Raw genomic sequence first — 23,691 nt, forward strand, 5'->3', positions numbered from 1 at the left:
CAACACGACTACTTGAGCGAAACTCGTTTTACATCGTATACTTAATCGCGTACTGCGTAGCCAATTTGACAATATCATAATAATTTATAATAATTAATAATTGTAAGAACAATTAGTAATAATCAAATCGTATACACATTTAACTGAAATTTAGTGCGTGTCCGGAATATGGCGCGCCAACACAATTGATAGCAAAACAAAATAAAAATAATTCGTTTTTCGAATAACGTTTTGATTTTTCACGCGAGGCTTTGAGAATTTTGAAATGAAAAATTAACGTTTTTAAATGCATAACGTCTTCTTTCCGAAAAACGGCAAAATATGCTTTTTGTAAAGGTAATTTGTAAGATTTGATATTTATTAATCGTTATAATAAAGAGCCAGAACAACAAAGATTGATAGAATTTCCCAAACTATAGTTAGTAATGTCCTCAAAAACCGGTGCATGGTACCAAAACAACTGACCATATGATTAATCAGATATTTTTATGTAAATTACAGATTAAGTTTCGTTTATAATCGGTTGATGTCACCTACAAGCGCTATTGACTATTGATGAGATCAGAGGTTGGTATGACATTTATCATTTATAACATTTATATGTTTTTAATTATTCATATTGTTGTTAATTTATTGATATAATATTATAGTATTATAGTAATTATTAGGAAAACACATTATGCCGAGAAATGATAATGAGTGTATCAAGAACTGGCTATCTTAATTTCTAAATCCGTTTAAATCCTAAAACGGTAAAAACTCAGGACTTGATAGGTATTGCTAAAATTCTGCCATACAATAATATAAATGTTGTAGTAACCTTCTTTTGATAATATTGTTAAAAGTTTTGTTGTTAACCTTTTATAGTTTTTGCGAAAAATCCTAACGCCTCTGAGTGTTTCTGTATTTGACTTGTTTTCAAAATTTAACCACTAACACGGAACAAAAAAATATTGTTCACCCCGCCAAGTCACCTATCTTAATCGTGTTAAACTTTTTCGATACATCCTTTTCACTGTAGCGACACTTTGTACGGTAGTACAGATTGGAAAAAAATATCAGTTGTATGTTCAGCTCAGCCGACAGGAAGAACATTACAAAATGACAGGATTTTAATTAAAACGTATATTAAACGTGCGTTGTTGATGTGTTACTGATTTAAAATCAATAAAAATGGGATTTATTTATTTTTATATATGTTTACACTTTACATACACTCCGTTTGTCTAAAAACTGTTCCACTTTGCGACTGACACGGAAATCACAAGCGTGTATAAATAAAACTGACAAATTGCAACGGACCCTTTACCATCCGCTTAAATAAACTCTGTCTAGTTCAGCAACGTTACCTCGATGCAGTCATGTATAACACTTACGTTATTTTTAAGGCTAAGTATAATACTTTAAAAAAAAATAAAAAGGTTGCTCCACTGCCAGTATTCCACCAAACAAACGTGCAAGAAAGTATAACTTATTAGAATTAGAGGTTCGCCAAATTGTAAATGTGCCTATACAATTTTAATTTGTACACAATGTTTCTTTAAACTTAAATGAATGTCATGGCAAGTGCATATAAGAAAGTCAAAAGCCAATAAAATATCAATAAGAATAATACAATAAAAACCATTATATCGTGTACGTAAACAAATAGTACTTATTTAAATAGTATTAACATGATGTATAGTTGAAAAACACAGGATAAATCCTGTATAGATTTTATGTAAACGCTATTAAAAAAAATATATTCTTGCAATAATCACTATAATTTGTATAAACACCACGTTATAGCCGCCGATGCAACAGTTGCATCAGGAATTATGATAATACGTGGCCTTGAGAGTTTCTCTGAACCAGTGTCGCGCTTATTTTACAATTATAATTGTGTAATTATCTTGTAGTAGGATATATCCATTAGATAAATCGACTATTATTTGTATTAAGACCCGTCTGTATAAGAACATCGAGGAATTGGTGAAAAGAGATGTGGTTGCTTGAAGTTAAAAGAAAAATTTTCTTTGAACCGCGCTCGGTTTTTTTGAATAGTAGGTACATAACTGAATGCGAAAGTGTGAAATAATCAATGCAATTAATATCTAGGCATACATAAGTACTAAAACATCATGTTCACTTGGTATTAGTATTAAGTTGTCGAAAAGTCAATGCAATGGAATTGTAAAAGAGAAAAATAATAAATTTAATGTCAGTAGCTACGGTAGTCAATAAAATATGCATACTATACAGCTAATTAGCAGTGGTCGGTGGACATAACAATTGTTAAGGTTGACGGCAGTAAGAACTAGTGCGGATATCAACCCATAAAGAGTACTGAGAAACTGTTAAATGCGATAACTGAACACAAACAGCAGTACAATTCATAATAATATTGTAACGTATAAAAAATTAGTTTTTACTTCTGTTTAACAACAATACCATTTTTCAAGTTAAGTTTATGGAAAATTTACTTAAACAAAATGATGACGTGATAACAAAATTAATCAAATAAAATTTAAACAATTAACGCAAAAAGCGAGCGCAATTAAAAACAATTCAAAACAAAACCTCATGTCAGCGACAATAATTTTGCTATATCAGAAAAAAATGTCATAATAAAGTACATACTCATTATGGAAATATATAAAACGACAACGATAGTTATTAGAAAAGTATAATATTTAATACTGACACTGGATATTGCAAATGGGTAAAAAAAAAACCGTGGCTGAAGACAGAAAATGTGCACTGCGCGCACAATATTACTCTTAACGATTCCATAAATGGAAATTCTCCAAAGCAACAATTAATTAAGCGGATTAATTACAACCACTGCAGGTTTAGAAAAAGAAACACATGTCTACTTGTTTTCGGATAATGAAATAGCCGCTGTATACATAATATATCATAATGAATCACTACTCATTAGACACATTACAATATCATCTGTAACAAGGATAAATAATGTATAAAAACCAGTCGTTTGAAGTTGGAAAAAACGCACTTGCTTCAAATTCACGCCACCAATGAACTAGTTAATATTCCACTGGAAACAATAAACGACAATTTGAAACGTTTAATAATTATTAAACGTGCTTATAAGTGCAGTGTTACAAGAAATAATTATAGTTATTGATAATTATCAATAAGCATTAAAGTGCACGTGTAAAATAAAATAAACGCCAACAAAACTGATGCGTTTAATAAAAAAAAAAACCTATAGCAAACGTAAAGTGACATGCCTGCGCAACAGCAATAACAAAAAAAAAAAATACGCATTTTATAAGAACTTATAGTAAGTACAGTTATTTAAAATAAACGCGGACATTGACATCCGGCGGCTCGACACTGATGACATAATTCAGAAATATTGATTAGTAAACGAAATTCGTAAAACGCAGTTAACCTAAACTCCTTGTAAACAAGCTCATAAACTCTTTAAATAGTACTAAAAGACAATAGTCATCGGTTTCGGGTTGGCTCAATCCGCTCTTTCTATATTCGTAGAAGACTCAATTAACCTAATTAAGTTAGGCCTAAATGCGCAGATGCTTAGTGATTCCGAGCATAGACAAGATAGAAAACGGGTAGAAAACATAAGAAAAACCGATAAAATAAAAATCAATATTGTCTACAGCGAAAAATGGGCAACAGAAAATAAATAAAAATTAGTTTTACAATTATTAGTCGTTTTTATACAGATTTTTATTAATTATAATAAATCATTACTATTCCAAATGGGTGTTTAAAATGTATTCGGTACAATACGGCAATAACAAGTAGTTATCAAGTAGTTTTTTTTTTTTAAGTAGTTATAAAACCCAATAATAATTTTATTCGACTTATTCAGTTTTTGTGAATAAATCACATCACTACAGTCTGTAACATTACAATGTTAAGTGACAGGAACGTCCAAACACTGACTTTAGAGTGAGATTCATCATGCACGCATTGTACATAAGTTCAGCGTAGAATTTAACCACATTGTCTAACATGAATTACTGACTATTATCTTACACCACACATTAATATGTCCATTGGCCGTGTTTCGTCATCGCATATTAAATTTTTGTATTCAACCGAAAGTAGTTCAAACTCATAATAAAACTTTATGAATTTATGGCTTTGACGGATTTATCTATTGTTGCTTACAATATTGGCTCGCTCAAAATCCATCGTTCGAATGCACGCGTTATTGTGCAAGCTATAATAATAATAGATAAGTTATAATAATATATTATCCACTTAAACCCAACGAAATATCAATTCGACCAATGTCGGTTTGAAGGAAATCGCGCGATGGCTTATGTTGGCGTATTTTTCTGCCGAATTTCAACGATGCCTCGTCGTACAATATTGTAATTTCCTTTTGGTTGTACGACAAGTTGGCTTGGCTACTGCGCAGCGTTTAAGCTACTGCGAAATTTCGAGTAACGCACATTAGCAATTAACGTTATGTGAAACGTTTGTGTGTTATGCAAATTCATTTTCTATCCGTTCCGATATTATTCGAGTGCAATTGCGTTTACTTCAATAACAAACCCACTAAAATCTCGCGCTTATAGCAACTCTGATAAAACGACACTTCCTCAATACAGGTACATTGAGAATTCTGAATTCGAGTAGGAATGGCAGTATTGCGAGGTCGGAGAGTAGGACACGTTGGGAAAAGAAACCTTAAGTAATTATTTGAATTGTTCAGATTCCACGAAAACCCTCAATTTCATTAATTCTTTCTTTATATGAGTTGTTGTGTCTACTGCTGTCCAATAGTGCAGGGCTTTTGGTTTTCCTAATATTTTAAAACGATCGACGGATCCCGATCTAATGGAAATGGGAAAACTTTTCACGATTAATGGTTCTCCGCCGAGGGAATTTTCATTTCGCCAACTGCTCTACGGCCGAGTGTATTTTGTTTTTTTATTGTCTTCAAAATGCTTTTCTAAACGTTTTCCCTGGCACATAGAGGAAGCTCTACGACCGCTCGCGGTTAAATCAATATTCAACGTCCAACGCGCACTCTTTTCCGGTAAACCGACCGATAGGTGTTGTTTATGTTTATTTAAGACTGGTCGGATAACGCATAATAAGTGAATCATAAAGCAATAAGGATATATTTCTTTTTTGTCGTAAACATATTATCATGGATAACGTAACTGTAACGCGTTTTGTGTTTGCTCAATACATATATATATAATATATTGTATTTGTTACAAAGGTTATCTGAATGTCTTGACTTAATTGGAACTAATTGAAAGCGATACTCGTACAACGGAACCGCGTGAAATTGTTATTTGAAACAATATAAAATATTATTATGTCAGTAAAGCCTTAAATTATTATTAACGAGTTATAAAATCACACCTAAGCGTTTGCCCGTCGCGTGACGATTTTTAAAAGTTTTATTGTCGAGAGCTAGTTAGCTATAATTGACACAAAAAAGAAAAAAATCCAAATAAGCACAAAAGATAAAACATAATCGTTAAGTCATAAACGGGATTAACAAAACCGTTCGCTCTCGTCTTGGTTTGTTGTGCAAGAGTGAATATACAAAAAAAAAACCTTCGGAAGCGGTCTTAATATTTTTATTTTTTTTCGTTATTTTCATAGCAACCTTTTAAAAAGAAAAAAATGTTTTCACATTATAACTGTGATATAAAAATATGTATCTGAGGGTAGATGGAACGGATTCGTCGGCGACTGTAGTACGTGAGGCGTTCTTCTCAAAGTAATCGCCAATGGCAACTGCTGCGTAGGCACATTGCTTTAAAGATTTATCTCTTTTGAAATGCCGGTTCTATAGCACAGACGGCAGGAACACTGTGTGTGTGTTTTTTTTTTTAAATGAGGAAAACGCAGTAAGTACGTCTATTCTACCGATAATATAATACTAAGTACCTATACTGAGAAACCGAGTAAATGATCGAGGTGTTATTATATAACGAGTTTTTTCCCCAATAATACGATTTTGTAATTCATAAAGCGTTTAAAAGTCGGTGTTATTTAACCGAGGAAAACGTTTAACACAACAAACGCATATTGTTATAGGTAATGGCTATCGTCACATATATACATAGATAAATTATATTATGATTATGCGACCATTTATCGTCAGGAAAACTAATAAGGCAATTTATTGTTATTACTTATTACCAACGCAACGCTTTGACACTTGTGCGTTCGGATAATAAACGACTTTATAATAATTAGTGCACAATTAGTGGTAAGTATAATAGAAAATATTTATATTTTGGTCTTTGCAGTGTTTTTGTCGTAAGTTCGTTTCGGTAATTACTATTATTATTTGTTTAAGGGAAACGCTTTATTTTTTTAACAAAGCGCTTAAACCCTTAAGCATAGGCAATTTGTGGCAATAATACGTATATTGAACGAAACGCCCAACCACATGTCAGGGGTTGGGAAATATGATAGACAGTTGGGACAATCAAGATGTGTCTAAATAAACAACACGGTCATCACCTAACCGATAAGAATTATATTCAATAAATTCATGGTTCAACTTAATTTGTTTAACTTTTTAAACCTATCATGGCAATCTAAGAACGGCGAGCTATTTGGACAAAATACACATATTTAACCGTTATGAATAAAACTGTAGTATGACGTTTTAATCCCGTTAATAGATTTCTCGAAATGGATAAATCCTTAAGTCACTAATAAAGTAAATAAGTATATTTTTTAAGTCTTCGCAAATGACGTTTTCACTTCGAACGCCAACGCCAGTGCCCTTGTGATGGCTTTAAATGACTAGAGATAGAGGGCGAGAAAACACCCGCCTTGGCACAACTGTAATAATTTATTAGGTCAAATATGCCGGATAAAAGTTTTACGGTAACGCGCAGCCGGCAGCACCCGCGGAAACGAATATTAATTAGTGGAAAAGATAAAAGAATTCGCCAGAATTTCTACACAATGGCCGCCAGAGTAGTTAAAAAATGAAGCAAAAGTATAATAATATGAAAGGTACACCTCTAAAAATGAAAAAAAAATGAGTCTCCCGAGCAGAGTTACATGTGAATATTGTGATAGCAAACGGTGTGGCGACATTCAAATGTGTACCTAAACGAGCACAAACGAGCCGACAGAAGGTTAAGTTCGGTCTTTATCATTTCCGTCACGAACCGACGTTAAAAAAAAATATTGCTTGGTCGTCGTCGCATTGAATATCGTATAACCAAGGTGTTCTGAAAATAAACATTGTATGCCTAATGGATTTTCATATTGTTCGTATACAAACGATTTAACATTGACTATTACTATTTAAAATATTATTTATTAATGAACCAAATAAATAATAATAAACTGGCTCGCGCGCTCAAGGTATCTACTATTATGTACATATTTTACGAAAGACTAATATATTATAGTGGTAATCGTAATGGTAATAGATCATAGAAACAAAATATAAAAGAAAAAGTATTTCTATATACACCAGAATAATAAATGTACGCGAGCTTAAGCCGGAAGGAGAGCAAACGTGCATTTTATGAGATGCTTAAAATATACTTAAGGACTCGGTGCGTTGATGATACAAAACCCAATAGATTTGTTGCCAGAGGGATGGATTCTAGTTGTTTACACTTGCGAGAAGGAAATGGCCAAAAATAACATAACTTGTATGTGAAACGTTATGAGATTGTTTTATTGTGAAAGAGCACTAAATAAGGTCAAGTTTTCTTAAGTCAAGGAGAAAAACAACAACATCAAGAGTTCTAGCAAACCGCGCATTAATATTTGATACAAATTCGTACGATTATCACTACAACGCGCGACTACTCATGTTATAGCAAATAGCGCGACCGCTGGACGGTTAAAAAATCAGCAATAAATTGTTGAATACGGTTGTTTGTTTAGACGGACGTGGATAATGGATGGAGGTTGAATGCCGTTCTCGGACGTCATAGTGTATAATTTGCAAATTTGCGTTGGTTTTTTTTTTTGTTATTCGCCTTTAAGGGTCGACGGATATTTTTGCACTGGACGGTCGATTATCATACAATATGTCCCAAGGGTCCGGAACCGTTCGTAATTAAAATTTGAACTGAATAACGGATGAATAGAGAAATTGAAAAAAAAATTTGTATTCTCTCGGATTGTCCTTTGGCCAGAAATTTGGGCAATCGTTTTTTAAATAATATGTTATTAATTAGACCACCGAACAATTTCAAACGCCGGCGATACACGAGACTTTTTGCACATACTGTATTATATGGTTTGCATGTGTGCGAAATAAAAAAATCCAATCTAGACGGGCTCCATCGCAGAACGCAGAGAAACCGAGTTATCAGACTTTGAACGCGTGGGTAATTCGATAATGATCGTATACAGGCGACGGCGCACTACCGGATTTCGATCTGCCGTTTTATTCTGAACACAAAAAACATACATGACAACAGTGTTTTTCGCTAATTAATTGCCAACGGCCGTAATAACGGTATCCACGTGATCTACATAACGTGTGTACATGCTATCGCATGGCGAGAGGCTGTATTTTGAACTTAAGGCGCAGTGTCGCCCGTTGGGTTTCTTAGGTTTTTGTTTTTTGTTTTTGCTGCTTGCATTAAAGTAATCAGTATTTACATACATCAGTCAACATCTGAAAAACCTGTACACCAGTACAAGTCAATCGTCCAAACAGAGTCGGTGACGCCTTTGATGAGCTCATTATGAACACCACAATAACGAGGACCACGCATTTATTTGGGCAATAGGGGTTTTAAGGGGTTGTAGAACGAATATAGTACGAACGAATAAGACTCGCTCCTCTACATATGATAGGGTACGAGGGGAGAATTATTTAAAAGAAACTGTTAGACCTAGCTAAATAAATCAATAGTGGCCAAGCAGTGTTCAAGTTAAGTCGGATCTGCAAGTGCGGACAACGCGCAAAGCAAACACAATGAGTGTACAGTACAAACTATTGTGATGATATTATATGTACACGGTCGGTGACATAACGCGATCGTTTCATAATATTATTATATTAAAATACAGTTTTACAAGAATCACTCGGACAAAGGACGCGGTGGCATCATTTGTTTTGTTGCGAAATGTCGATTAAATTATTTTTTGTCCACAGAGCCCTTAGATAACTGTGTGTAATGACGTGGTTCGACTTAAATTATAAACTCCAATTGCGTTTAATGAATTCCGCATGATTAATATTACACGCGTTACCTTACTCGTTTGTGTGCATGAATTGGCAAGAGGCGAAACACAGAGAATTCGTTGACACATAATATATTATATAAATATTTTAATATTGAAAAAAAATTACTCTGTCCGACGCACGTGCTGCATACAAGAACTACAAACTACAAACCCAACGCACTTGCCTACCGACAATAGTTACACCACCTACAATGGAAGACAGTTAGATTGAACTAGGTTAGATTGAAGGGATTGTATGCGGTTTGTTTTTCTAACGTTTTAAACCAAACAGCCAGACACAATGTCGACTACTTCGGATGGCCCGATTTCAATTCTGTAAAGACATACGAGTGCTTTGGCAACTTTAATAGGTTATGCAAAACAAAGATTTTTTATTTATTTATGTAAAAGAAAAATGGTTTTAATATTAAAAAAATTGCAAGTTAAATTTATTTAATTATAAAAAACTAAAATTTTTAAATGAAAATTGGCTTACTACATAATAATACAGTAAAGTAGCCAACAAACTCGAATCCCTATACGGAATTGAAATTAGACCATCCTGGCTTTTTGGTCTAAAATAAACCAAAATAAAATTGCTTTCACTCATAAAAGAAATTATTTTAACTAAAAATAATACCTTGAACAATTAACATATTAACTTATACAAATTAACCGGTAATTAATTGATATGGTCGAGATGTATTAAAACCTCTTTTTTCTTAAATATTGCCTATACAAAATTCCTTAAAAACATACCGCATGCAATCCCCTCGTGTAAACGATTTTTATAAAAATTACAAGACATTTTTAGAAAATCATATCGACACATTACATTGCTTATGTCGGCATGCTTAATTCCAAAGCTATGCCGGAGCTTAACGTTTTGATTTGAATAATTTTAAATCAAAAGCACTTGTATATTGTTTTATCCCTGAGCATTTTTACGGTAAAAAGATGCATTTTCAATACTACATCGTAGACTTTTATTTAATAATCTGCGATGACGTAAAAACTTAAACGTTGGCATTTAAAACAAACTTGTAAAAAAAAATACCTAATTAGTCAGCTCCGCGTGTAAGCTAAAACCTAAGTTCTCTTTTTAAATGATAATTTAGATTGTGCAAAAATTACAACAAAAAACTATCGAACGAAAATTCGATTAATTTATTAGAGAACTCAAATTAGATTAAATAAACGACAAGATTGCTTTATCGCCGTTCTTTAACTGTTTGTTAACTATCAATTCGGTTAGCATGTGATTCTTTGTAGGATTTCGTTATAAAAAAAAAAAAATCAATGTGATAAAACGAAAAGAGTAGATATAATTAATCATCGCGGTGTAATTATTATTTGTAGTATTCGCCAATTGAATAACCAATCAGATAACAATAACGGTGTTAGGCATCTATGCAAGCGCGAAAGTATAACGATTGTAGAATGTCGGTAATGTACAGGTGTTGGCTGGTGTGAGTTGTGATGCGTTGTGTGTATTACTTAAGGCGCTCGATACATCTGTTGGGAATTTGTCGCAGCGCTTCGAAGCTTGAGTTTAGTTTAACGGACTATAGCTCATCATATTTTATTTCACTCCATTTATATTATGACACAACATTAGGTTAGTACAAGCAATACACGTATTTTCATAACGGTATTTCTTTGGGGGAGTAACAAGCCCGTTATTGTCATTTACAAAAAAAATAAAATTAATTATTTTAAAAATAACACCACGTATTGCTTGTACTTCTCACATCCCTGACGTTTGCGAAAGCATTAGAAATATAAACCTTCAAACGTATCCGAATAATTACATAGACGGTTTATGGACGGTGTCCATTCGTATACATTATAGGTGCACATTTTTATTGCTTTGTCTGTATAGTAAATATTGTACTGAATATTGTAAAACCACTTACTTTTTTTTGTTATTTTTGTTGGGCGCTGTTAATGCCAGTCTTAATGGTCTTACTAGGTTTGAACTAAACAAGGAAACGAATCCGACAAACCATCCCATAAACTCTTCCGGTGACGACAAGAACGTCGCCACCGCTAGATATGAGTCCCAGGAGGTCATCTTGGCTGGGTCTGGCCCGATGGCACCTGCAAAACAATATAAAAACAGAGCAATCAATATAACCGTTTGGTAGTTATTCTCAAATTTTTTATCAGGTATGTAAAACAGCAATATAAAAATCACCTAAAGCCATTGTTATAACAATATAATCTTGTAGAATTCACATCCACCGTTTGATAATATTCCTTTCGTTGAAAACCGAAACATTTGTACTAGTAGTAGACAGTAAATGTATGAAATACATTTTTACTATTTAAATAGTAAAAAAATGTGTTTGTAGCAGATCTACCAGAGTTTATATTTTTTTTGTATAAAAAAAACCCATAAATGTTGCAAAAATGTGATTTAAACATCAACAATGCCTTTAAAGTTATTTTTCATAGACATTTTCCTATTCATTTTTTATTACTTGTAGATAGGAATCAAGATATTTTCTTGAATGCTTTTATATTTTTTCACTTTCAAATGTATTATTTACAATCAAAGACGTGCCCACGTGGTAACGCGGAATATTCAACATTAATAATATAATGTATCCTATACACTTTTTATCGTACAAGTAAATCTGTGAAATATAAAATTGTACACAAAAATAATTAGTTTGTTACATTAACAGGAATTTAGTTGCATCTGTGCAATCAGATTTTGTAGTTGTACCTACTCGCCAAATAACATGTCTATTAAATAAACATATAGTTAAGGAATTTTGGACTAATTGATGATAAATGATAAATAAGAAATGATAAATAAGAATCATTAAATAGTAAATATAATATCTACAAAATCAAGTTGTCACGGGTATAACCAAATTACTGTTGCAACAAAACTATTTTTTTTGTGTAGAAGATCGCACACAGCAAATATATAAATAAAAAATTAATATTTTACAATAATTGTTAAAATATTTTTTAATATTATAAACATATTTTTAAATAAAATGTTGACAATGTTGTTTTACAACAGATTTAATTCCCCAAAATGACTTTTAAAAAATACTTAAGTATGTGCGATATTTTCTGGTCAGGTGGCACTGCTGAGAGCCTTCCTATTCACACATTATGTCATTGTATCGTTGTCATCAGACTTGCTGATTATACATGTTTTTTATAGATTGTAAATAAAGAAAATATTTTAATAAAAAAATAAAAAAAAGTATGTGCGATGTTTTATTTTATTTATGGCTGATGTCAATTGTCAGCAAAGTTGAGCATTTTTTATTCGAATAACGAATACTAACTAATTTATTCCAATGATCTCTTTATTCGATACTATTTAAGATGATTTATTCCAAAAATATTTTTATTCGACCAAATATAAGATGATTTATTCGAATAAAAAAAATTATTCAAATAAATAATTTGAATTAGTATAGAGTAAAAAAAAATGTTTTGCTCAACTTTAGTTGCTGACATTAGTCATTTTGGATAATTTAATCTAGAGTAGACGTCTGCTTTTTTGAGTGTGATAACAGTTGTCGAGGATGCTTCAGAGTTCAGCGATTTGTAAAATTATAAATAAATTATTCGAATAAAAAAATTATGTAGTTAATTATTTAGATAAAGAATTATCTAAATAATACCCAACTCCTCTGATATTGTTCAAAAGAAGAAACTATTTAATACAAAATCGTTTTACGGTTTATTATAATATGATCACGGTAGTATAATTAAACCCAAACTTATAGCACACAGATAACCAGATCATTGTAATTTTATCGAAGCTTTTTACATGACATTATGACTAAGAATTCGGTACGGACTTAGGTAAATGCTCATTTATCTTGCAAAGGTCCGTGCCGTGATGGCTATTTACTCCTCGCTACGCCTTTCCTGACTGGTATGTAAGCTTTATTAATTATAAATCACATCCCTAAGCTTATACCGGATTTTCTTATGTCATAAAACACAGAAATAAAAACATTTCATAAAACGATTGTTATAAATTACATTTTGGTTAGTCTACATTTTTAGTAAATTTCTAATGAGAAGGACGGGTTCTCATCAGAAAAACATCAAATTGCAGCTGTAACAGTCCGATTAAAAAACTAACTACCGATAAAGAGGATATTATTGAAAACTAAAATATTAGCTTACAATTATTTTGAAATGTTGCGTATGCCTTGAGAAAGATTATGTGCCGTCTCCTTAACAGGTTTATCTATATACGAAAATTGACTTTATAAAAAAACTACTTGATCTAGACAAATTATCTTTATAATTAAAAATTAACTTCAATTGGTTTTTATTTTATATCAACGACGGTGTTAAAATACATTGAATTTCGTTTTTATTGTAGCGTTTTTTGAGCTGTCTTGACAGCTGTGTATAATAGCAATTTTAAAAATTATAATAATAAATATCTGACTAAACTTACTATACCATACTGTCCTAACTTTTTATCGCTTTGACGTGTCACTTTGATAAGTTTTAGCATTAAATATTATATAGAAATATGTTTACTTCAATAAACGGTTAAGTACTTGATTAAGGTTTTTAAAACCATTTTGTTTAATTTCAACTAGTGGTGCAACTGACTTAACATTTTAGCTTCGACGCGGAGCAGAAAGTCTTTCGTTTCGGATATGGTTTTTAATCGGTTTAAAAATATGTTCGGTTTTAATAATCTCTTTAAACAGATTAAACAGTTATTAGACAGAACTGGAACATGTATATCAATTGTATACCCTTTAATGAACTATAAGGTCCAAGGGATTAATTTATAACATATAACTAAACATATATTACAGTCCAAATGTCATCTGTATTTTAATTTTCTTATTTATTTCGCGAATGAAATCATATAGAAATTATCTAGCTTTTCTATAATTGTTTTTTTATTTCATCTCAGTGGTCGCGTTTAAAACGAATACCTCGTGCGGTTACTTTTGAAAACTTATACTTAAAACAATTTAAATCTTATGCCATGCGGGGTTTTTGCCTATAATAATATAATTGTTAGTGTGAATAATTTATTGTATTGCACACGAGATTTTCGAAACAAGATAACATTTGGCTTTTCGACAATAAGATGTAATTAATTTTAATGAACGTGTTAGGCATAACATACAAACGATCGTCATTGACATAACGCAATCTCCGTGTTGTATTAGTACAACATATTATTTTAAATGTGACGATAAGAGAGACATTACGAACTCAACATCAACAATTTCTACTTATTATATATTTGCATACCAAATCATTAACAAACGATTTAACAAGTTGACAAAAACATAAAATAGTAGATGGGTACCACAGTTTTTGCGAATTACCGGTTTTTCTACCACCATCGGACGTCCTGTTGGTTTAACCCTTTGAAGCATGGTGGTATAAGTAATATACCACTTTTTCAAAAATTGCCTACTCTTGCACGGTGGTATATATTTATTACCACCTTCATAATCATGTTCAGAGAAAATCAGAGAAAAAAAATGCTGTGCTTCAAAGGGTTAAATGAAATGACAATGATGATGGGAATGACGTTAAAACAGATTAGTGAATGAATTATTTAAGGGAAAAAACATATTAAAACGTAAGAAATAAAATAGGAAAAATTGCCACGGACTATTTTGCGAACTGGACTTAATTATCGGAAGATCTAACCGACGGATGTGTGAAAGAATGAATGAGAATGTTTGACAAAATAAAAACAGATCATATAGTTCGGGGATGGAACCTAAACTTGAATTGGTTTTTTCGATATGAAATTAAATCATTCGGTGTTTGTCGTGTAAGCACAGTATTGTTAATAAACATGATAAAATGCTTTTATGCAACAACGGAAACCTACGACAGTACAGGCGTTATCGAAATTCTGTAAAGTTAACGCACAACGGCTGCGTGGTGGTCGACAAAATTACAATTTTTTCTCATTATTTATTTATTTACATTTCCCCCCAAATTCCTAGCGCTAGTTCGCTGGGGCTGGGGCCGAAGCCGAATATTTTCACTTTGGCCAGTCCGAGTTCGTTTAAGTTTCCACCACGAACGCCAACGGCATGACCCTCTGTCGGGGCCGGGGACCGTAGGGGGGGGGGAGCAGTAGTTGTAGAATTACCTGAAACTGAAGCGGTTGCGGACGGACGGCGACTGTTAATTTTGGATTTTACCTCTGAACGAGCAGACACTACTTGGGTTCGGCTAAACGGCAGCGGCGGCGGAGACGTCGACTGTGTGGTTTACCATTTCCACACGACTCGTTACGGTGAGTACCACACTTTCGGGCTAAGACGATTTATTATATATTAGATGTAAACAACGGACGGAAACAAAAAAAAAAAAAAATAATAAATAACTAAGCACCCCCCCGAAATGGAGGATGTCACACCGGCGAGAACGACCAGCGCGAAATGAGACCAAGACGATGTACCGCGGTAACGACTAGACAACGGCAAATTGCGCGATTGTTATCAGCTCGGAACACGGTCGGTCGGTATAATACCGGTACCGATAATGAAGGCGATAGGTTTTGTTAATATATTTTTGTTCTCTTAATTATATTAATTTAATAACACATATTATTATTATTGATGTAGCCGTTGTTTTTGGTCCGTTTCTCCGGCGCGCTACACGATCTATCGTTGCCCGCGACGATGGCACAATAAGAACGATCCGACGGCCGGGTATTACTATTGATACACAGCTGCTGCTTGCTTGTCAAAACGACGTGTCGATAACGCCAGAAATTATTATGACAATACTATATTATATACAGGGTTATCCAAATTTCAATTTACAATCGTTTTTTTTTATTTTCAATACGCAGTAAAAATTGTTTTGCAGCGTATAAAACATAAAAAAAAATAGTTTTCTATATTCTAATTATGCAATTATTTTATACGGGATAATATTATTATTTAAGAGAAAATTATTAACGGTCGATGACCGGTTGAGCACAATAATTAACAGTTTTTGAGTTAGTTTAAAGTTCTAGACCGGGTAACCGGTAAGGGTTATACCGTTGTGTTATTTTTAACCAAACGCACCACTTAGCCGCATTTTGTTGCTCGTTAAAACTTTAAACGCTACTAACTCATAGAAATATATTTGTAAACTAAAAATCTATTATAGATTTTGTTATTGTTGGATATATTAAAGAGTTTTGTTTGAAACTTTTTTTTTTAGCTTATACATAGGTATATTTTATAATTCATAGGACCTAGATGATAGAGAAGATGACTTACATGAAATTTGGATAACTTTGGTCAACGTTAAGAAAACGACGTTCGGTCTGTGGTTACAATACATATTGTATAATATATGCGTTTTATTTTATTGCTAAGCTAAAGGCGGCAAAATCTAAGTTTAAAACGAATATTCCTTTGTGAAATGTGGCCAGTTGATAGTAAATAATATACCTCAAGTCGTGACATCGTTATAATAATGGTAACAATTAATACAATGCGATAATACTGAACAATATTAATTTGTATTTATAATTGTCGATTCCTCGTGTACTGATTTTCTAGAAGTTACTATTCGATTATTATTATTATTAAGAATAATGCATGTTAAGTTGTATTTCCGAGTCAACAAAATCCAAAAGGAGGTGGCGATACATCCCGGAAGTCAAACAAATTATATCTCTCGGTAGTTTTTAAAATATGTATAAATCAATTATGTTATTCGACAGATCTTTGATGTGCAGTATTTGACTTCATATACATTAAAGTAAGCTTGACTTTATTTTGGAAAATCTATGTTTATAAGCCAATTACACTAGATAAATAAGTTTTTTTTCTTTAATAGCCTTAAATTAGTTATTGTATATAGTTTTATTCTTCTGATTTTGCATGACAATAAAATGCGCTCTTAGCTGCAGTAAAAATTAAATTTATTAAAATAAAAAGTACCTACCTACTAACATTTTACAATAAAATAATAGTTTTGTCAAGGGGATTGAATGCAGTCCGTTTTGACATTGTAGACTAAAAAGCCTGACAAAATGTCAACTACTCAGGATGGTCCGATTTCAATTCTGTTCTTGGGTTACTTGGTTGGAGGTTATGTAGGAAACAGATTTTTGAATTTTTGCTTTTTTTTGTAAATAAATATGTTTTTTAATATTGACAATTTTTTAAATTTAATTTATTTAATTACAATAAACTGAATTGTTTAAATAAAAATCGGTTTCAATAAGTAATATCTGCAGGATATTTGTCCATAGCTATTCGTTGGTACAACTTCTTCCCTATTGTTGCAAACTATAAAGTTCGGTTAACAAAACATTCTTTAATTTCAAGTACTTACCTAACGTTTAAAAATATTGTGTTAATACGATTATTATTTAATAAAAATAGGAATCGCTGTACTCAAAAATATAGAAATTAATGTTAGTACTCTTTTATATTTTAATCTTTAGCCTACCATTTATAAATAGTGATAAATAATTAAAAAAATGAACTAGGACGATAATCGACCGAGATTACATAACAAAAATGTATATTCGTAAGTTCTTTACAGGCAAAAAATTAATATTCTTCCATAGAGTTTTTATAAACGACATTCATAAGAGGTGTTTCAAAAAAAAACAATTTTTTGCGTCACTGGTTGGCGTTTTTCTCTTAGTTGCAATTTATAATAACCCAACAATAGTGTTGGAAATTAAAGATTACAAAATAATTATCAAAAAACATACAGTGTATTTAACAATAAGGTTTTGAATTTTTAATTGTACTCATAATATGAATATTATCATGGTGCTTATTTACTACCGCAAAAAAATAAACTCGTAACCATTTGGTTGTTTGTTTATTATCATTAATTGGTTTGCAATTTTTTTTTAGTGATTACCAACTTTTGATAACGTTAATTAGACTAAACATGACTAAACCATTTCGACAACAAAATATATGTATACTGCTAAACGCTAGTACAATAATATTATACATTATTATGTACATCGGATCTACTTTAGTCTAATTTTAGAACTTTAAACCAAACTTTACTCAAATCCACCATGCTTAAATATTATACACTTATTGTAGGGTGGTATTAATTTATTATTATTTAAATTAATGTAATTATTTGTGTTTGTATTATTTTAGGAAAGTTTACCACACAAACAAAAACTAGCAGATACAACAAAAATTCTTGAAAAGTGCTGAACCAATGGCTGGCGCGTTTACTAGTCCTTGGTCGTACCTCAAGAGTGTAGAAAACCATAGTTATTTTCCTCCGTCCTTGCTACCCAAAAAAAAAAAGAAAATTTCACCAAATGATAAACCGTTAACAGACAAGCAGTGGATGGATAAATTAAAAGCCGAAGAAGCCAACCGTGATTATTTGTCGTTAATACAAATTGTATCTGCCAAGAAAATCAAAATAAACGATTTCCTCAACCCAGCCAGTAAAAAGAAGGTAAAAACTGAAAACGGCCCTTCCACTTCACAATTGTTCAATGAAAGTGTTGTTAAAGAACTCGAAGAAGAGGAACACATTGATGTCGAAGATAGCGAAGAACCAAAAAAGAAAGAGGAAGATGAAAAAGAAGGAGAAGTAAACGATATCGATGATAAGTTGGAAAGTGAAGTCGACGATGAGTTAGATGATGGGACTGACTACAATAAAAATTATTTTGATAACGGGGAAGGATATTTAGATGATGAGGATGATGGTTTGGATGATAATGACGCCATCTACTAATACGATTCAACTATTATTTTTGTGTAATGAGCTTTATTATTTTTTATGTATCATATTATATGTTTTTCATTTGTTACCTAGGTTAATAAAAAAAATCCATTGTATTATTAATATATTTCTCATTAAATGTAGTTACTAATTACTGATAAATTTATTTTTTACGATTGTAATTTTTGTATAAATCCGTTTTTGTTTTTACAATTTCTATCTAATACCATTGTTTATAAATATTATAGACAACCCACGGAGACAAATTTTAGTTCTGTACGTAAACACGGGACGGGCGCTAGTCAATCGTTTTCAATGAAAACGATATTGTTTAAAAATATTTCCAAACCATTTTCATTAATATTTAATTAATTAAGTTTTACATCTTTCATTTGATCAAGATTATTTTTATAATAAACAATTGTTTGAATAAAACGCACGTGCATACTGGACGAGCTACTATACACACCCTTCTATCAACCACAATTACTCTGTCAATTAATTCAATCTATGCTAAATTAATATTAATAATGTAAAGCAAATTTTGTGTTCAAAGAGATCCTTTGTTATATATAATATAATATTATATAGGATCTCTTTGAACACAAAATTTGCAAACCTTTGCTGACTCTATGTGTGTTTTTAACTGCTGAAAACAACTCGTTTCTATGCTAACTTCTACTTGTTGTTTAAATAACAAGACGTAGCAATTGTATATTGATAGTATATTAAAAGTCAATACTTAGATTTTAATATTTTCAGCGAACAATATGCATTGTGTCGAAGCGTTCTGCAGATATATTTTACGTTAAAAATTACTTTTTCGAACGACTTAAACATTACTGTCATGTTCTACCATAAGTTTGGACGTTACTTCAAACTATTTCAAAAAAGAATCCGAAGGCGACCAAAAACTCGAAAGGCTTTTCGCCTGGAGACTTGATGGTAGGTATTTCGAACACATACAGTTATTATATTATGTAACATAATACAGCAATATGTTCTTCTCTCTCATTGTTATTTATAATAACTGTTTAAAAAAAAAAAACTTTTATAAGAACACTTGGAATTTCAAAAGTTGGTGAATTAATTTAAGCATTTGAGAGTCTAACAGGGCGATTTCACATTTGGGCTTCAGAGTAGGTAATGTAAAAACCCAGCATGCCGTGTAGAAATCTCTTAATACATACTAATTTAGATACCAAATCTAAAGTCCAAATCCAATTATTACTATATACTATTTACTAATATTATTTTTAATTTTTTTTTTTTTAGATTCAAGTGCAATTATTTACACGTGACGGTCGGTCATAAATTTCCTAATAAGTATAAATAATACGAAGTAACCCGTAAGCAAAACATGTAGTAATTTATTTTAATATTAATAATAATTTAATTGTATACAGCTGTAAAGGTCCGGAATTAACTACAGACGAAATAATTGTACTTAAGTTTCTCTGCTCAGTAAAATTATTACATATTAAATTAAAAATAAAATAATTGAAAAAACATTTTTTTTTATATGACTGGTTTGTTAATTCTAGACCTTTTTCTAGTGCTTGATTTAGTATAAGTAATGTATTCCGCTGACGAATTTATAAAAAGGGAGTGTAATTATTGGAAATATTTTTTTCAACTAAATCAATACATGTCTGAGTAATATATTCTGGTCTCACTTGGAAGTAAAATAAACATACTTAGTAGGTACCTAACTACGCTGAAATATCTAAACAATAGAGTTACCTCTCCTACCCTCTACTAAGTCAAGTACTGTGTGGATTAGGTCTATGTACGATGATGCCATTTTACTCTCAATTCTCCCTTTCTAAATTATTTTGGACAACCGCACAATTACAATTTATTTATTTAAGTAAATTTACACATTTTAGCACTATTGTCATTTCAGATAATTGAACTAAACTACTTTAACAATTTTTTCGTTTGTAACTTCTCACTTTCGCGTTGTAGTCGTTCTCGTTATAGTTCATAAACCTCTCACATTTTCTGCTCAGTAAAAATTAATTACTTATTTTAAAATTTGAGTCCAGTTAATCAAGTCACAACATTTTGTGCTCCAACAAGATTTTTTTGTAAATCAAATTACCAATATCTATCCCGTGATCCTACTGGATAACCTCCTTCGTACTCTCTTATACGCAAAGTCTGTCGATACTGGGGTATTTTAGTCATTAAGTTAGTCTTAAGTTAGTCATTAAGTTAGTCTTAAGTTATGCCCGGATCGACTTCGATGCGTAAGTCCACCATTGCCTGTGGTGTGGCCGCCCAGTCTGTCGATACCGGGATATTTTAGTCATTAAGTTAGTCTTAAGTTATGCCCGGATCGACTTCGATGCGTAAGTCCACCATTGCCTGTGGTGTGGTCGCCCAGTCTGTCGATACCGGGATATTTTAGTCATTAAGTTAGCCATTAAGCTAGTCATTAAGTTAGTCTTAAGTTATGCCCGGATCGACTTCGATGCGTAAGTCCACCATTGTCTGTGGTGTGGCCGCCCAGTCTGTCGATACCGGGATATTTTAGTCATTAAGTTAGTCTTAAGTTATGCCCGGATCGACATCTATGCGTAAGTCCACAATTGCTTGAAACGCCCCTACCACACATTTCTGGTGGTTGTACAGTAAATACAATTTGAGCATCATCGTAGATGGAGATACCACATTAAAAAAAACGAGCCAAATACTCTACCTCATAGGTGGTTTGGAAACGAGTATACAATCCCTAATACGAAGTAACCGGTAAGCAAAACATGTAGTAATTTATTTTAAATATTAATAATAATTTAATTATATACAGCTGTAAGGGTCCGGATTTAACTACAGACGTTTTGTATTAATTGTACTAAGTTTCTCTGTTCAGTAAAATTCTTACTATTTAAATTCAAAATAAAATAATTGAAAAAACATTTTTTTATATGTCTGGTTTGTTAATTCTAGACATTTTTCTAGTGCTTGATTTGGTATAAGTAATGTATTCCTCCTTATTGACGTCTTCCAATAAGGTACACTAACGAAATTCGAAAAAAATGAAAATTCATTGGCGTGTCCATAAGCCTAAGCAGGCGATAACAATAATACCACGCATTTATTATTATTTAATTCTATTTTAGGCTTTAAAGTTAAAAGAAAACTTACATCAAAATTTCTTTCTTTTTTTACATCATTTTCAGGAATACTTTTAAAAAAATGGAACAAAAGACATACAGGAAAGGTAATACAAATATTTTTCGATGAATATTCGGGGGGTTTGAACCCGGAACCTCCCCCCCCTGAATACGGCCATGTTATACTGCGAATTTGTGACCGTGTGTAAGACGCTTGTCTTGGGTTATTATACGCAAATACACTGTATACAGAACGACTCGATTCGAAAAAAATCATAAGCACACGTGAGTATTAAGTAAGTGGTAATATTATAATAATAACTAATAAGTGTTCGTATCGGTAGTGATAGGCAAAAAAAAAAACATACCAGTGTGGTACGAAAATAGGAAAGCTTAACGCGCAGAGATAACCGTACCTACTGATGCCATCGATTTGTGTAATGCGATTAATTTAAGATTGTTTCTCAGTCAAAACCGTAGTATATGAGTTATATTAATAGTATACCCGGGAGTGTTTTCGGCTAGCGTTCGTTGTCGTGTCACACGATAAGATAGCGCACATTTTTTTTCCTAGCTGCATATCCGAATAATCAAGATAACAATAATGTAACGTGTGTAATCTTAGCGATTTCCGTGCGTGTTAAATCAAAATCGTTATTAATCAGTCTCTGGCCGATTACTAATTGAAATCATTCGGAGAACCTCTCGGCCGAAAAATTCTGAAATATACACACACTGGTCGTTCGGCCTCTAAAATAATTATATTATAATATCGTTGTGTAACTCCTAAACCACCTTGATTGCCTCCCCTCCCCTTTACGATAAAAAAAAATAATTATAAATAAATAAAAATTCTGTGACTTAAAAAGAGTAAACAAAAAAAAATTCGGAAATTACTTCTCTGCGCGCGATAGACGGAATTTTAATGCTATGGACGAGGTGTGCAAAAAATTGTTTCTAAATTGTTCGATACATAGGTAAATGCATTAACATTTTTTTTTCTTTACTGTTGCGCTTGTCTTGTTAATTTCCAGTTGTCTCGTTTTCCCTAACACTTGATTTGGTTGTTTAATTTTTTTGTTTGGCTTAGTTGTATCGTTTCAAAAAAAAAAAAAATGATAAATTTAGGCCTAGGTACAGACATGATATGATAGTTGTTTTTGATTTCAATAGCCCAAGCTCCATTTATTGGATCCGCGTTATTTTGTTTTAATAATAAGATTGGAATTTCGCTTTAATATCACTTATTAGTACATTTGGTGTGGCTAGAACCAGAATTGACATTTGTAACTTTTTACATGAAAGCAAAATACATTTTTTTCTATCTGGTGCCAGCTTTAAATGTTAAAAGCCAGAGTGAGTACGACGATATACATCAATAATTTTTTACTTTGGCGAGTCACCGATCGTCGAATACTGTATTGTCTTGTCCGATTATTTGTCAACCCAGATAATCGTTTACATTCGAAGACCGAGGTCGGATAGAAGATTCACGAACTCAGATCCGTGGCCGACGTGATTTGGTGTCAGACAAAACAACAATGCACAACAATCGAATATTGGATGACTCGGTCGAAGACTACCGCTACGATCGGTTGTAATAATATTATTATCGTCAAAATCAGCGGTTGATGTACGAAACAAACACATCAAATAATCGCGTGACGCAGACCCGAAAGTGGAATATTCATCAATTTGTTGTACT

At 32.1% G+C, this 23,691-nt stretch overlaps 2 protein-coding genes across 7 annotated transcripts in view; one reads left to right on the top strand and one right to left on the bottom strand.

The window, feature by feature from the left end:
• The window catches only part of LOC126843249 (facilitated trehalose transporter Tret1-2 homolog), a 65,751-nt gene that overhangs the window by 23,429 nt on the left and 18,631 nt on the right, over positions 1–23,691 (bottom strand). For 4 of the 5 annotated variants that reach the window (XM_050580640.1, XM_050580642.1, XM_050580639.1 and 1 more), the window contains exon 2: positions 11,079–11,262. In XM_050580640.1, coding sequence (XP_050436597.1) covers positions 11,079–11,262 — 184 coding nt within the window. Of the gene's footprint in view, positions 1–11,078; positions 11,263–15,292; positions 15,834–23,691 lie in introns of those variants that run through there. The other variant, XM_050580641.1, reaches the window with a different exon arrangement.
• On the top strand, positions 12,898–19,159 carry LOC126843256 (DNA-directed RNA polymerase III subunit RPC7-like). 2 transcript variants are annotated; one of them, XM_050580653.1, is made up of 2 exons: positions 12,898–13,072; positions 18,282–19,159. In XM_050580653.1, exon 2 carries the CDS (start codon positions 18,346–18,348, stop codon positions 18,877–18,879), a length of 534 nt encoding a protein of 177 aa, XP_050436610.1. In that variant the 5' UTR covers positions 12,898–13,072; positions 18,282–18,345; the 3' UTR covers positions 18,880–19,159. The 2 variants fall into 2 exon arrangements, with proteins under 2 accessions (XP_050436610.1, XP_050436609.1); XM_050580652.1 differs by lacking the exon at positions 12,898–13,072 and adding an exon at positions 16,769–16,905.

The sequence above is a fragment of the Adelges cooleyi genome, unplaced genomic scaffold, assembly GCF_023614345.1.
Source record: "Adelges cooleyi isolate 19-005CV unplaced genomic scaffold, UGA_ACOO_1.1 ACOO_flye_CR_arks_rails_tigmint_CR_PRNA_574, whole genome shotgun sequence".
In the NCBI taxonomy this organism is placed as follows: Eukaryota; Metazoa; Arthropoda; class Insecta; order Hemiptera; family Adelgidae; genus Adelges; species Adelges cooleyi.

Coding starts and splice junctions, on each gene's coding strand:
- LOC126843256 (XM_050580653.1), top strand. CDS start 18,346: ATGGCTGGCGCGTTTACTAGTCCTTGGTCGTACCTCAAGAGTGTAGAA.